General features: G+C 39.1%; 2 protein-coding genes across 2 annotated transcripts; both read right to left on the bottom strand.

Annotated features, from left to right (window-relative positions):
- Positions 1 to 1,334: 1,334 nt before the first annotated feature.
- LOC104990231 (olfactory receptor 5AK2-like) lies at positions 1,335 to 2,264 on the bottom strand. The gene has a single exon (XM_010842225.1). It carries the CDS (start codon positions 2,262 to 2,264, stop codon positions 1,335 to 1,337), a length of 930 nt encoding a protein of 309 aa, XP_010840527.1.
- A 12,892-nt stretch (positions 2,265 to 15,156) lies between these two features.
- LOC104990230 (putative olfactory receptor 5AK3) lies at positions 15,157 to 16,086 on the bottom strand. Its single transcript, XM_010842224.1, has one exon. The coding sequence runs from the start codon at positions 16,084 to 16,086 to the stop codon at positions 15,157 to 15,159; it is 930 nt and encodes a 309-aa protein (XP_010840526.1).
- Between the last annotated feature and the right edge of the window lie 281 nt (positions 16,087 to 16,367).

The following is a 16,367-nucleotide window of genomic DNA, read 5'->3' as shown; positions in this document are numbered from 1 at the left end:
CCTATCAGAGTATTCCTGCCTTAGTCCATGGATTTGGAATTTCTGAAACTGTTGGGAGCAAACTCCCATTCTGTCAGTCTTCCCAATAACACTCCCTATGGTTTCACTGACAAACAGGATTGGGAAAAGAAATGAAAAACCCGTGATGTCAGCCTTCTGTTTACACTGCCTGTCCACAGAAGGGCTGTGTGCTTAATCTTTTCTTCTTTTTTGTTTAACCCAAATAGCAAGACCATCGGGGCATGAGCCTTGACTTCTAGAAATAAGCCTAGAGTCCTGCATTTTTCTTCATTCTTGGAGATGGAGAGGTACAAGGTAATGATTCTGGATAAATAAGCCTGCTTTATAGCACCAGGCGCTGCACTGGATTCTGTTAATGTAATACACCTGTAATGGGATTTAATTGGAGATTAAAGTTAGATTTACCAAAGATAAAATTAGTAAGATCCACATCTTTCTGATTCCATAGTCAATGTCCTAATGTTCAGGGAACTTGTAGAGAAGGAAGGATATTGATTTTCAGTGTCCCCAAATCAATGGAAATTCTCTCAATGGCTTTTTTCCTCTTTTCTGTGTATTTCCTCCAAAGAAATGCATCTTTAAAAAGTATTTTTTTTTACAAAGTCAAAGTAGCTGGGCTATACAAAAATTGCAGAGTATCAGTACCTCTTAATAGATAGATAAATAGATTTTTGTCCTAATGATTCCTTATAATCTAGTTAATAGAGGTATTTATTTAATATATTCTGCTGCTGCTAAGTCGCTTCAGTCGTGTCGGACTCTGTGCGACCCCAGAGATGGTAGCCCACCAGGCTCCCCCGTCCCTGGGATTCTCCAGGCAAGAACACTGGAGTGGGTTGCCATTTCCTTCTCCAACGCATGAAAGTGAAAAGTGAAAGTGAAGTCGCTCAGTCGTGTCTGAGCCTCAGCGACCCTATGGACTGCAGACTACCAGGCTCCTCCGTCCATGGGATTTTCTAGGCAAGAGTACTGGAGTAGGGTGCCATTGCCTTCTCTGTTAATATATTCATATAATATCAATTATGTGTTTCTCCTTAATTTACTTTTCTTTTCCTTTTTAATGTTGAGTATTTGAAGAAGGCACCTCAAAAAGTGTAAAAGAAGTGTCAAAGATCTTCTTTTTAGAAGTTAGATGTTTTCTTTACTAGAAACAAATGAATTAGAAGCTTGTTTAATCATTTGAGATGCTTTTCAATATTTTTCAGATGCTACTGATACAGCTAAGGAATGCTTTGTATCTTAATAACACTTGATACATCTTCTGCTGCTGAGAAATGTTGGTTTACTTGCTGAGTTAGTTATTGGTGTTAAAACTAGAAACACTTCTTTCCAACTCCTTTCAGGGCTTCTCTCACATCTTGGTTCCTCAGGCTGTAGATGAGGGGGTTTAACATGGGGATCACAACCCCATAAAATACAGAAGCCATTTTTTCTTGCTCTTGAGACTCTGTGGCACGATGGTGCAGATACATGTACGAGAGCGTCCCATAGAAAATGGTGACAGCTGTCAGGTGGGAAGCGCATGTGGAGAAGGCTTTCTTCCTCCCTGCAGCAGAAGAGATCTTCAGGATGGCAGCCAGGATAAACATGTAGGAAAAGATCACGACTGACACGGTGAGTGTCAAGTTAAACCCCACAAAGACTGTTAACATCATGACACTGAAGTAAATATTGGAGCATGAGAGGGCCAGAATTGGGGGAGCATCACAGAAAAAGTGATTAATTTTATTGGATTTGCAAAAACTCAGTGAGAAAATAAAACCTACATTTACAGAGGCATTTAGGAAACCCATGAAGTATGATCCAACTAACAGGTGAATGCAGACCCTCCGGGTCATGACCGTTGGATAGTGGAGAGGGTTACAGATGGCCACGTAACGGTCCACTGCCATAGCCGCCAGGATGTAGCAATCACTGGTTATAAAAGCCCCATAGACTAGTAACTGCACCACACATCCCATGAACGAGATGGATCGCTCTGTTCCTACAAGGTTTTGAAACATCTTAGGGGTGACGGCAGACGTGTAGCAGAGATCAACAAAAGCCAAGTTTTGGAGGAAAAAGTACATGGGGGTGTGAAGGGAAGAGTCAACCTTGATGAGGAGGATCATGCCAATGTTACCCACTAAGGTGACCATATAGATCATTAGCAATATTGCGAAGAGGACACGCCAAGACTTGTGTTGACCAGCGAATCCCAGGAGAAGGAATTCAGTCACTGTAGTGCCGTTGTTTTCTTCCATGCCTGGCAGAATTAAGAATCAGTTGAAAAGGTTCGAAAAAAGACCAGAGAAAGTTAAGAGGGCTGTGATCATTTACCTAATTGTGAAACTCGAAATGGTACAGTATTTAACTTCACAGTTATGTCAGAGAATAATTTTCATGACATAATTGACTTAGATTTTACAGGCTGAACCTTGATACCTGACTTAGACCTTTTCATCTATAGTTTGGGGAAGTGGTCATGGATCACTGTCTAGGTTCTCAGAATTCAGAGTGATTGGTATTTCATCAACATATCAATTCAGGAACATGTGAGATGTGCTTAAATATGCTTTTGTTTAATTATGCTTTCATATGCACTCTATATTTTAATTAGAAATCCAAGTTTGCTTAAGTAATAATGACTATATTTGAATTCTTGACATATCCACAGAGTTCTATCCGTCCTTGCTCCCCTTTATCTCCATATTTGCATTTTATCCCTTACCTCACCCTTAGTAACTGTTCTCTGCCATGATGGACTCATGGACCTGTAGAGGTCCATAAACCTTTATGGAAGTGTTTATCAAGTATATATGGGTAAAGAATAATTTTCTTTGTAAAATTTCCAACCTGTTGTGGCTTAATATTTTTTGTAAATGGCAATAAAAAAATTCTTAGCATTGTCAAATGCTATTCCAGAATTTTACATGCTCCATCTCACTTGTCGTCATTGCCCCATCATAGGGGGGAAATAGAGAGTCCAAGGACGGGTGCTGGTCCCTGGGCCACACACATTGAGTAGCACTGGTCTATGATGTCCGTCCATCCTGATTTACCTACATGCTTTCCTAGTGGTGAATAGCAGACTGCCCCCAACTCGTCTCCACTACAAATAACCCAGTACGATAAATTTTCTAGGGTGCTATAGTAGGGGCAAAAATTTTGAGTCTGAGGGTATGCACATAATTATTCCAGATCATTTTCCATGATGGATGTGCTAGTATGCACTCCTAACTGTGCACGGAGGTTCCTATGTCCTCACACCCTGGTGAACATTGGTATTTTCCTAATACTATTTTTGGTCAGGAAAATAGATATAAACTGATATCTAATTTTTATTTTTTTCCCTAACCTAAAATGACTTTGCTCACTGTCTAATATTCTTAGAATTTTGGGTTTCTATTTTTCTGTAAATTGCCTGTTAATACTTTTTACAAATGTTTCTATGATTTAATTTATGAAAGCTCTTTTTAATGTAGATTTGAATACTTTGATGTTGACTTGACAAAGCTTTTTTTTCACATTTTATCTATTATCTTGGTCTTTGGTATTTTTCACAGATCAGAAGTCCTTAAATTTAAAACAGTAATCCATCATTTTTGTCCTTATAATTTTTCCTTCTGAAAAAAAAAAATTTTGACAAAGTCCATTCCTGCCTCTAGCTGATACACCCAGGAGAGTCAGGTGTAATAATAAAATTTATTTTCCTCTTTATACTGGGTGGCTGGTACATAATATTTGAGCCATAATATTTCATAGCATACATGTAATTAGAAAATAGTTATTTTGTATTTACTCAATTTTTTTCTAGAAAAAGCAGACTAAGTGGGCAGAGAATGATAGTAACTGATGTGTGTGGGTTTGTGTGTTTGCACGTGAAATATTCAAATATTATTTATCTTTTTTTCTGAAACAAATTCTTTAATGGTTTCCAGTGTTTTTTCTTCAAACAAATTTGAAGGATTTAAAAATTATAATATTAAAAAATAATCAGTTTGTTAGCTTCTAAGTCATTAAAGATATATTTGATGGTAAACAATTATTGGATTTTTTAAAAGTTTTTTTCTTTTAAATTGAGGTATATTTGATTATTATCTAAGCTTCTGGTATGCAACATGGTGATTCACAATTTTGAAGGCTATTTTCCATTCATAGTTCTTACAGAATATTGGCTAAATCCCCAGTGCTATGCAATATATCCGCAGCTTATTCTATACGTGGTGGTTTGCAGCTCTTAATACCTTACCCCTATTTTGCCCCTCCTCCCCAAATATTCAAATAGTTTGAAACAATTAAGTGGTTTTATTTGTTATTTTAAAATTTACTCTCACAGGGACTTCCCTGGTGGTCCCATGGTTAAAAATCTGCCTTGCAATGCAGGGGATGCCATTTTGATCTCTTATCGGGCAACTAAGATCCCACATGCCACGGAGCAACTAAGCCCAAGCACCACAGCCGCTGAGCCCTTGTGCCTCAACTAGTTGTGCCTCAACTGCGATGAAAGAGCCTGCACGCCAATGCTGCTGAATAAGTAAATAAATATAAAAGGATAAACCTTTTCCACACAAATATTTGGCCTAATTATGCTACAGGAAAATTCTACAAATATTTAGGACAAAACTGATTCTATATTATATAAACTTTTCTTGCAAATCACAATAAAGAACATTCTCTAACTCACGCCAATATAACATTGAAGCCAAAGTAAATAAAATATAAGAAAAACATTGGAATGAATCTCATTTGCAAATATATGTGCAAACAGCTTTAAAAAATACACATTCACTAATCAAAATCATTTATACATTAAACAAACAATTACTAGGGTCTCAAAGAGGCTCTGCTGCTGCTGCTGCTAAGTCGCTTCAGTCGTGTCCGACTCTGTGCGACCCCATAGATGGCAGCCCACCAGGCTCCCCCGTCCCTGGGATTCTCCAGGCAAGAACACTGGAGTGGGTTGCCATTCCCTTCTCCAATGCATAAGAGTGAAAAGTGAAAGTGAAGTCTCTCAGTCGTGTCCAACTCTCAGCAACCCCATGGACTGTAGCCCACCAGGCTCCTCCATCCATGGGATTTTCCAGGCAAGAGTACTGGAGTGGGGTGCCATTTCCTTCTATGCAAATAGGCTCTAGTAAGTATTCTCTTCCTTTCCCAGTATCTGGACAAACTGAGACATAAAAGATGGTGAGTAGGTAGTGGTGGGCTGCTGACTATGGGGTCACACAGAGTTGGACACGACTGAAGCAACTTAGCAGCAGCAGCAGCAGGTAGAAGCCATATCACCTTTACATACCTGGGGAAAGACTTTTAAGTTTATTAGTGAAATATTTGTTGCTAAAAGACACTGTAAGTAGACAGGCTTGTCCACTCAGTCTCGGTGGTGGTGACTGGGGCATCTCTGGTGATGGGAAGCATCTCTGAAGCACAGGGGCACTGGGCTTCAGCAGGCTGGCTGCTCCTGAGGATAAGGGCAGGGCGGAGCATGCCAGCTTGTCTTCAGGTTTACTAGTCAGACACATCACTCTGTCTTTCTAGGAACCGTGTGAATAAAATGTGTCGGAATGGCCATGATTACACAAAGTCAGCTCCCTTTGCAGGAGAGAAACATCAGAAGCATGGAAAAATTATTTTCCATCAACAATCAAGATGAAGTTGTAGCAACATGATATTCTCCTTCAAATTATTTTCAGTGAAGTGCTTGAGAGAATTTTATGCCCACCTTCATAAACTTATCAAATTTATCTAGAAAAGAGCTAAAAAACAGCTAAGATGATTTCAGTAGACAAAAACGAAGGACTTGTTCTATCAGATGTCAGAACTGATTATGAAGCAATAATAATAAAGACAGTGTGGTCCTGGCGTGAAGGTAGGTAGACAGGCCAACGGAACTGAGGAGAGAAAACCATAAACAGACGTTCAAGTCTCTGGAAGCTCAACGTATAAAAACAGTAGCAGGTCCACCAGTGAGAAATGGCCCGGTAAATCGTGGTCTATACATGCTTATACATATGAAAAAAACTATATTGCTTTTCTACTGTGCATTTTATCCAAATGGATTAAAAACTTAAATTACAAAGCTGTGAGAATAAAACATAGCAGAATGTCTATGACTTAACTACACAGTGGAAATTTAAATAAGACATAAGGTCACAAAGTGTAAAACATGGGAAATTCAACTATATCAAACATAAAGATAGCAACATTATTAACAAAGGAAAGACCAGATACTGACTGAAAATTACTCAGGTACATTGGTTTGAAGCACATATAAATGTTAAAGAATTCATACCCAGTGTATTTAAGTAACTTCTACAAATTGCTCCAAGGGAAAAAAAAATCACAAAACTTATAATCAGGATAATTATAGAAGGAAAACTTAAATGCCAATAGAAATACGGATATATGCACAGCTTAATAGTAATCAGATAATTGTATATTAATACTGCATTGAAATGTAATTCTGTACTCCTCAGTCTAAAATGCAAATTTTAGTTGAGAATGTGGTGGGAATGTAAATTAGCACAGTCATATTGGGGACAAATTTGGGTATATTAATAAAATTAAATATATGTCTCTGAATGGTCCAGAATTTCCAATACAGGTACATATGCTAGATAAATATTTGACCACATAAGCAAGGATACATAAATACACATATCCATACATATGTGTGTAAGTATATGTATGAATATGTGCATATGTGAGTATATACACATATTATTCATAGCAGTATTCTTGAACGTGGAAAAATATTATTTATTAAATGGATCAGTGAGACTAGACTGGGTGTGCTTAGGTTGCTCAGTCGTGTCTGACCCTCTGTGATGCCATGGACTGTAGCCCCACCAGTCTCCTCTGTCCATGGAATTTTCTAGGCAAGAATACTAAAATGGGTTGCCATTTCCTACTCCCGGGAATCTTCCCAACCCAGGGATCAAATCCAAGTCTCTTGAGTCTCCAACATTGGCAGGCAGATTGTTTAGGACTAGCACTACCTCGGAATCACATGCAAATTCACTAAATTGGAGCAATACTGTCTGTGTGGATAAATATCTCAAAGAACATGCTAAGCAAGAAAAAAAAAAAAGCAAGTTTCAGAAGTTAGATGGAGGCTACATGAGTGGTTCTTATATTATTTAAAATATATTTTTATGCACCCTAAATATTGTGCAATGACAGAAGTTCCTCAGAAGAAGCCCCATATCTCCATACATCAGTAGAGGGCTCCTTCCTCTGGAGTCAGCAATGCCAGGCAGAGCTGTGGCTCCACAGATGTGATGGTCACTTTGGGATAAGAAGGGGCCTTTCATGGTGGGGAATGTAGGAAACCAAACCTGTGGCTGATGTGGACAATCTTGCTCTTTCAAACATCTCGAGAAATGAACAGAGTGGGACAACTCTGTAGTGAAGGAGCAAGAAACAGTTCTCTCCTTTCAAATTTCAACGTGGAGGGAGGGCTAAGCATGATAAGTGTTAGCTACCTCCTCAGGAAACTTTGCTGTGAAATAGACTAAATGCAACCCTTTCAAGAAGGCTTCCATCCTGTGGGTGACTGCACTTGTCAGAGGAAGCTAGCCTAGGTCATGAGTCTTGATGAGATAATGACATTTACCACATTAACTTAATGTATTTGAATTCAAATAGAATGTATGATATAAGGGGGGGTATTTTTAAAAGAGTTATGAAACACCAGTACAAGGCATAAAACATACATGCACACACTTAAACCCAGCACCCGAGTATTTTGAACATGGCACCCCACTCTAGTACTTTTGCCTGGAAAATCCCATGGACGGAGGAGCCTGGTGGGCTGCAGTCCATGGGGTCGCTAGAGTCGGACATGACTGAGCGACTTCACTTTCACTTTTCACTTTCATGCATTGGAGAAGGAAATGGCAACCCACTCCAGTGTTCTTGCCTGGAGAATCCCAGGGACGGGGGAGCCTGGTGGGCTGCTGTCTGTGGGGTCGCACAGAGTCGGACACGACTGAAGCGACTTAGCAGCAGCAGCAGCAACCTATACTGAACCCCGATGCTTTTGAAGCTTCATTTCCATTGCTCGCTGTGCAGTGGAAAGGAGACAGACTGACCCGGAGTTGAATTCTGGTCGCACAAATAGAGACAGCACGTACAGATCCCTTCCTCCTCAGTTCCACTCCCTATAAAACAGGGTGCGGGACGACCTACAAGGCAGTCATGCCCACTGTGACACCATGTGCGTTAGCACAAGTTTGGAAATAGGGTTTAATAAATCAAAGTAGGTGCATATTATGAGCCAAAACATAATCTAAGAAGTATGAGATAAATACATACTCTCATGGAAAGGTGCTCATGTCGCATTATCAAATGAACAAAGAATGTTTCAGAATAATACGTAGAGCTGGGCCCTTACGAAAGAAAATTTTCTTTCACGCTCACGCTCATTTTCCTTATTTATCCATGGAAAAGTTCAGGAATAATTCACACCAGACTTCTAATGGTTATCTTTGGGCATGGGAGTGGGGAGAGAGAATCCTTTAAATTTATAAGCTTTGTCACCTTTTCTTTTTAAAATAGCTTTAATTGCTTTCAAGAATGTGTAAAGTAATTAGCCTTTAATTAAAATAAATAAATTTAAATTAAAAAAAAAGAGTAAGAGAAAGAAGCTGAGTCTGCTTTGTAGTGGTGACTTAGAGTGAGATGATTTATATAAAGTTCCAAGCACAGGACCAGGCTTTGAATGGGCACTCAAAACCGGTCGTAATAACACATGCAAATAATACGCTAAAGCCATTGGTGACTCATTCATTCACTCGGTTAATCTTTCAATCATTTGCTCACGCATATCCTTCTTGGGCAACACTCAGCCTACTTCACTCCATTTTTCATTATGCTGCCAGGGATGAAGCCTTTATTCCTGGTCTGTGGGTGAAACTTACTAGAACACTGGCTCTGATCCCTTTGCTCCTCCATTTCCAGCACACACTGGGATGACACACGGCTGATCTTGAAAAACGGGCTGAGTTCTGTTCTACTTACATGGAAACTGCATCCAGATTCTCTTCCTGCAGCTGGTAAAGGCTGATTGGCCACCAAGGTCTCTGTGTGCCTACTTTTAACTGGGAGTTTAGGGTTGGAGCCTAAGGGATCAGTACTTGCTCCCTTGAGAACCTGGGCGTCCAGGGGCTGTAATGGAGTTGGAATAAACAATGTTAGTAGCTATTTTCAGCTGAAGAACATTTAAGCTTTCTCTAGAGAAGATACATGTAATCATGTTACTGTCATTAGGGATCCTGTGTATGTGGTTATGTATCTGTGTGTTGCCTTATTATTGAACTAAATTTTTTTCTTGTTTTTATGAGTCAGGTTCTAAAAATTTGAGTTCAAATCTATGAATTGACCGTTTATTCATTCTTTTTTATTGATTTCTCCAATATGAGTGCTCTGATTAATAGTAGCTCCAGAATAAGTTTAAGAATACTTTTGAGCAAGGCCATCTTTTATTGGTTTCTGAGTTTAAGTGAAACGCTCTCAGTATTTTCTGATAAATATGGTCAAATCTTTTGGTTGAAGTATTGTACCTTTTATTTAATCACTGGAATTAAAAATAAATGTTTAATTTTAGCAAATGTTTTTCTTTATCTTTTGACATGATTTCATGATTTACTCTGAAAATTAATGGATTTTTATATTAATAGATTTTATAATATCAAAGTATTCTCTTCTATAATACAACCAACCTGGTTACAGTGTGTTATTTCCTACTGTGCTACCGAGGTTTTTTCTTTGTGTACTCGCATTTTTATTGGGCTTCCCAGGTGGCACTAGTGGTACAGAACCCGCCTGCCAAAGCAGGAGACACAAGAGGTGTGGGTTCGATCCCTGGGGTGGGAAGATCCCCTGGAGGAAGGCATGGCAACCCACTCCAGTCTTCTTGCCTGGAGAATCCCATGGACAGCGCAGCCTGGCGGCTGGCGAGGCGCACTACACAGCGTTACACAGCGTCGGACACGACTGAAGCGATGTAGCGCGTCCGCACGTGTTTTTCTTAAGCACTTTTATATTGATGTTTGAGAGTGGCATTGGCCTATCATTTCTGAGCTGTTTTTGCTAGCTTAGTCATGGAATTTATTCTGAAACGTCCCTTCTTTCCCTATGTTCTCCAACAGTTCAACCATCATTGATATTATCTATTTTTAATGCTTGTGAATAATAGGTGTTTTTTTTGGGAAGAAGATTGTACTTTTATTATTTTATTTCTTCTGTTAATTATTCTTTAATCTCTTTTGTGGTAGCTTTTTTACAATCAGTCTTCCCTTAGAAGAACCATTCATTCTATCAGATTCTCTAATACATTTGTACACTGTTATGTATTCTCTTATCTAAAATTTTTTCTTTGTTCTCCAGCATTATTTTTCTTGATAAATTAGCAAATGATTTATCCATTTTATTTCTACCTTTAGCTTCAGAAAATGTTTCTGAATTTATTATTGCTGTCATTTAAGAGATTTTAAATATTAATTCAAAAATGTTTATTACTCTCTTCTCTTTATTTAATTATCTCATGTCTAAAACGTATGGTTAATTAATTTATTCAGTTTAGTTCAGTTCAGTCACTCAGTCATGTCTGACTCTTTGCGACCGGATGGACAGGAGCATGCCAGGCCTCCCTGTCCATCACCAACTCTTGGAGCTTGCTCAAACTAACGTCCATCCAGTCAGTGATGCCATCCAAACATCTCACCCTCAGTCATCCCCTTTTCCTCCTGCCCTCAATCTTTCCCAGCATCAGGGTCTTTTCCAATGAGTCAGTTCTTCACTTTAGGCGGCCAAAATATTGGAGTTTCAGCTTCAACATCAGTCCTTCCAATGAATATTCAGGACTGATTTCCTTTAGGATGGACTGGTTGGATCTCCTTGCAGTCCAAGGGACTCTCAAGAGTCTTCTCCAACACCACAGTTCAAAAGCATCAATTCTTCGGCGCTCAGCTTTCTTCATAGTCCAACTCTCACATCCATACATGACTACTGGAAAAACCATAGCTTTGACTAGACGGACCTTTGTTGGCAAAGGAATGTCTCTGCTTTTCAATATGCTATCTAGTTTGGTCACAGCTTTTCTTCCAAGGAGCAAGTGCCTTTTAATTTCATGGCTACAGTCATCATCTGCAGTAATTTTTGGAGCCCAAGAAGATAAAGTCTGTCACTGTTTTCATTGTTTCCCCATCCATTTGCCATGAAGTGATAGGAGTGGATGCCATGATCTTAGTTTTCTGAATGTTTAGTTTTAAACCAGCTTTTTCACTCTCTTCTTTCACTTTCATCAAAATTCTCTTTAATTCTTTGCTTTCTTCCATAAGGGTGGTGTCCTTTGCATATCTGAGTTTATTAATATTTCTCCCAGCAATCTTGATTCCAGCTTGTGCTTCCTCCAGCCCAGCGTTTCTCATGATATACTCTGCATATAAGTTAAATAAGCAGGGTGATAATATACAGCCTTGACGGACTCCTTTCCTAATTTGGAACCAGTCTGCTGTTCCATGTCTGGTTCTAACTTAATTTATTATTATTTCCTATTTATTAACACTAGTATTTATAGAGCTATGCAATTTTATTTGAAAACTCCTTGTTGTTTATAGATATTTTTGCAACAGTTTGTGAAATATTATCTTATGGATATCTGGAAACGTTTTCATATCTTCAACCTAAGATTTGTTTAAATGAGATTTTTCTGTGTTTAGTGGTATAATGTTAGGTGTTTTTACTTTAAAGTTTTATTGTTAAATTCTAGATCTAGGTCTTTGAATCAGAAGATATTTTATACAGTCTTTCCAATTTTTATAATTTATTGTATTTCTGTAATTTTTATGGGCACGTAAATAAGAAAAAAGATAGGAGGAAGGAAGAAAAGAAAGAAAGAAGAATACATTTGAATCAGTTCTAATGAGGCAGATGAAACTGGAGCCTATTATACAGAGTGAAGTAAGCCAGAAAGAAAAACACCAATACAGTATACTAACGCATATATATGGAATTTAGAGAGATGGTAACGATAACTCTGTATGCGAGACAGCAAAAGAGACACAGATTATAGAACAGTCTTTTGGACTCTGTTGGTGGGGGGAATGATTTGGGAGAATGGCATTGAAACATGTGTAATATCATATAAGAAATGAATCACCAGTCCAGGTTTGATGCAGGATACGGGATGCTTGGGGCTGGTGCACTGGGACGACCCAGAGGTATGGTATGGGGAGGGAGGTGGGAGGGGGGTTTAGGATGGGGAACACATGTATACCCGTGGCGGATTCATGTTGATATATGGAAAAACCAATACAATATTGTAAAGTAATTAACCTCCAATTAAAATAAATAAATTAAAAAAATAAAAATTAAAAAAAGAAAGAAGAAAAAGAAAAAAACAGAAAGAAAGATGTTTTTCTTGCTTTTGAGTTACTGCTAACTCCACTGACAAAAATCAGTTCTCATAAGAAATCAGACTGTGATGTGTCTAATGCAGTGTTAATGGTCTCAAAAAGACAGTAGGGAAAAGTGTTTCTAATTGGACATCCGAAGTCCACAAGGCAACTGTGACTGAGTCTTCTAAGTGACTGCAATCTTTTCTCACCACTGACACAATTTTCCTATTGTATTCCTTCCCCTTCTTGAGCAATGTTTACTGAGATATCCAGTTGCTGATCTATCTCTGCTTTTTGAGAGTATCTAAAGCTAGAGAGTACCTGCTCCCCTCTCATCCATACGTGGATGCATTCAGCAAAGCCCATACTCTAGGAAAAGCCCCTCCCTTCCCTTCTATAAAAAGCTTCCCTCATAGCTCAGTGGGTAAAGAATCCGCCTGCCATGCTGCAGACCTGAGTTTGATTCCTGGGATGGGAGTATCTCCTGGAGAAGCAAATGGCAACCCACTCTGGTATTCTTGCCTGGGAAATCCCACAGACAGAGAAAACTGGGGGGCTCCAGTCTTAGGGGTCACAAGAGTCAGACACGACCTAGTGACTAAACCACAGTCTCCCTTCTTACTGAGTTGCCCACAGCTTCTGTGTAGGATTTCCCTCGTGGCTCAGACAGTAAAGCATCCGTCTACAATGTGGGAGACCTGGGTTCCATCCTTTGTTTGGGAAGATTCCCTGGAGAAGGAAATGGTACCCACTCCAGTACTCTTGCCTACAAAATCCCATGGACGGAGGAGCCTGGTGTCCATGGGGTCACGAAGAGTCGGACACGACTGAGTGACTTCACTTCACTTCTGTGTAGTATGCGCTGCAGAAGCAAAATTTTGACTCCTAAACTTTTTGTGTTCTTTTGCTGGGCTTTAATAATATAGAGTTTCTGAATATGAATTTTTTCTCATTATGTCAAGTAGCTCTTCTGTAACTTTATTTAAAATTTTTTCTTAACTTTGTATATCAGGGACTGGAAGAAATACATTTTCTATGATTATGTGTTTTTTGTCCATGTATTTCCTCTTTTCTACTTTACAAATGTAAAGTAATATTATTTAAAACAGAGATTTTTCCATGAACTTTTCTGCATAGTCCAATTCCTCTATGCAAGGCATTTTCAGTCATTGCATTTAAGAATGTTTTTATAGGGAGACGTATCAGGATAATAAAGCCTGAAAGTTGTCTGTCTCCAGTTTAGGGTAGTAAAGGTGAAGACCTCTCCCTCCTTCTCAGGATTTGATTTGTTAATCAAATAAGGACATGATTTGATTTTCAATTCCAGATTGAATTTATGGTTTCTCTATGCAGAAGGTATTATGGGCAGGTCACCAGGAATCCTAAGAAAAAATCAGAGTTTCCTGCTTTTGGGATTTGTCTCCTATAATGCAGTCTGCTGCATGGGCTGGTGCTCTCTGAATTTTCTTGGTATTGTTTAGGTTGTGGTTTGCTCCCAGTAAGTGTTTCCTGCCTCAGTCCACAATTTGGAATATCTGGAAACGTTGAGAAAGGCAGTGAACTCCCATCCTGTCTGTCCATCCTCTAATTCACAACTTCCTATGGTTTAACTGATTAATGAGATTGAGAGACAAAATGCAACATGGGATCTCAGGCTTTTTGTTAACATGCTTGTCCACAGGATGGGCTTCTGCTTGAGGATAGAACATGTGTGTTCAAGCCCAGGTATGACTTCTTGTGTTAAACCTGTTTTTTTTTTTTTTTTTTCACCTCTCTCCACTCTTAGAGATAGTGGGAAATAAGGCTTCATTTCTGGATAAATGAGTTTGATCTGTGGCACCAAATTCTGCACTGCATTTGCACCCTTGCAAGAGAGTACAGCTGGGGATTCAATTACATTTAAAACAAAAATTTAGTAAGAATAAATGGATATGATGCATATTTGCTGGATTCCTATGTTACTTTCCTAGTTGGTTAGAGACCATGTGTAGAAAGGAGGGATACTGGTCCATAATGTCGGAATATGTATGAGGATTCATTCAATTGTTCTTTTCTCCCCCTCTTTCTTTTCAGCACATTTTCTCCAAAGAGATGGAAAACATCTTTAAATTATTCATTACAATACTAAACCAGCTTAGTTACAGACGATAGCAAGAGTAACAGTACCTCTTAAGAGAAACCAGAAACAATTTTTGCACCAGTGTCTTTATACTACTGTTGTTGGAGGTACTTTACAATGTTGACTAACACTTTTCTTTACTGCTCTTTTCTATATTAACAGCAAGGTATTTTAAAAAGGGGCTCCTCAGAATGTACACAAGCAATATCAAAGATCTCTTTAGACGCCTTCTCTCTAAGTTTGCTTTAGTTGCTAAGTCGCAACCCTATAGACTGTAGCCCACCAGGCTCCTCTGTCCATGGGATTTCCTAGGCAAGAATACTGGACTGGGTTGTCATTTCCTTCTCCAAGGGATTTTCCCAACTAGGGTTAGAACCCATGTCTCAGGCAGATTCTTTACCATTGATCCACCAGGGAAAGTCTCTAAGAAATATGAATTAGAAGGTTATTTCATCGTTTAAGATCGGAAAGTTGATCATCTTTCAAAAGCTACTGATACAATTAAGGAAATATATTTTATATAATTTTTTGTTTGTATCTCACAAATATCTTCTACATCTTCTGCTGCTGAGAAATAAGAGAGAACTGTCGGTTGCTTGTTGAACAATGTTGAGTTAGAAATTGATGTTCAGTCTAGAAACACTTCTTTCCAACTCCTTTCAGGGCTTCTCTCACATCTTGGTTTCGCAGACTATAAATGAGGGGATTTAACATGGGGATTATAATGCCATAAAACACAGAAGCCATTTTTTCTTGCTCTTGAGATTCTATGGTGCGATGGTGCAGATACATGTAAGAGAGCGTCCCATAGAAAATGCTGACAGCTGTCAGGTGGGAGACACACGTCGAGAAGGCTTTCTTCCTCCCTGCAGCAGAAGAGATCTTTAGGATGGCGATCAGGATAAATACATAGGAAAAGATGACAACTGACACGGTGAATGTCAAGTTAAACCCCACAAAGACTGTTAGGAGCATGATGTTCAAGTAAATACTAGAGCATGAGAGGGCCAGAATTGGGGGTGCATCACAGAAAAAGTGACTAATTTTATTGGATTTGCAAAAGTTCAATGAGAAAGCAAAACTTGTGTTTACAGAAGCATTTAGGAAACCCATGAAGTATGAACCAGTTAAGAGTTGACTGCAGACTCTCTGGGACATAACAGTTCCATAGCGAAGTGGGTTACAGATGGCCACATAACGGTCCACTGCCATAGCCGCCAGGATGTAGCAATCACTTGTTGCAAAAGCCCCATAGACTAGCAATTGCACCATACATCCTATGAATGAGATGGATTGTTTTGTTTCTACAAAGCTTTGCAGCATTTTTGGAGTGATAGCAGAGGTGTAGCAGAGATCAACAAAAGCCAAGTTTTGGAGGAAAAAGTACATGGGGGTGTGGAGGGAAGAGTCAGTCTTGATGAGGAGGATCATGCCAATGTTACCCACCAGGGTGACCACATAGATCACTAGAAATACTGTGAAGAGGACGTGCCAAGACTTGTGTTGATCCGCGAATCCCAGGAGAATGAATTCAGTCACTGTAGTGCCATTGTTTTGTTCCATGGCCAACAAATTCAGTATTAGCTGAAAAGGTGGAAAGAGAAGATCAGAGAAAGCTAAGAGGAGTGTGATACTTTAACTAACACTGTATTTAATTTCAGAGCTTCCCTGGTGACTGAGATGGTAAAGAATCCACCTGCCAATGTAGGAAACCCTGGTTCAATTTCCTGGAGAAGGGAATGGCTACCCACTCCAGGATTCTTGCCTGGAGAATCCCATGAACAGAGGAGCCTGGTGGGCTAGAGTCCATGGAGTTGCTAAGCGTTGGACATGACTGAATGACT

The sequence above is a fragment of the Bison bison genome, unplaced genomic scaffold (assembly GCF_000754665.1).
Source record: "Bison bison bison isolate TAMUID 2011002044 unplaced genomic scaffold, Bison_UMD1.0 scf7180017864173, whole genome shotgun sequence".
Taxonomy (NCBI): domain Eukaryota; kingdom Metazoa; phylum Chordata; class Mammalia; order Artiodactyla; family Bovidae; genus Bison; species Bison bison.
Note: the sequence above shows the minus strand (reverse complement) of the source record. Positions and strands in the feature narration are given on the sequence as shown.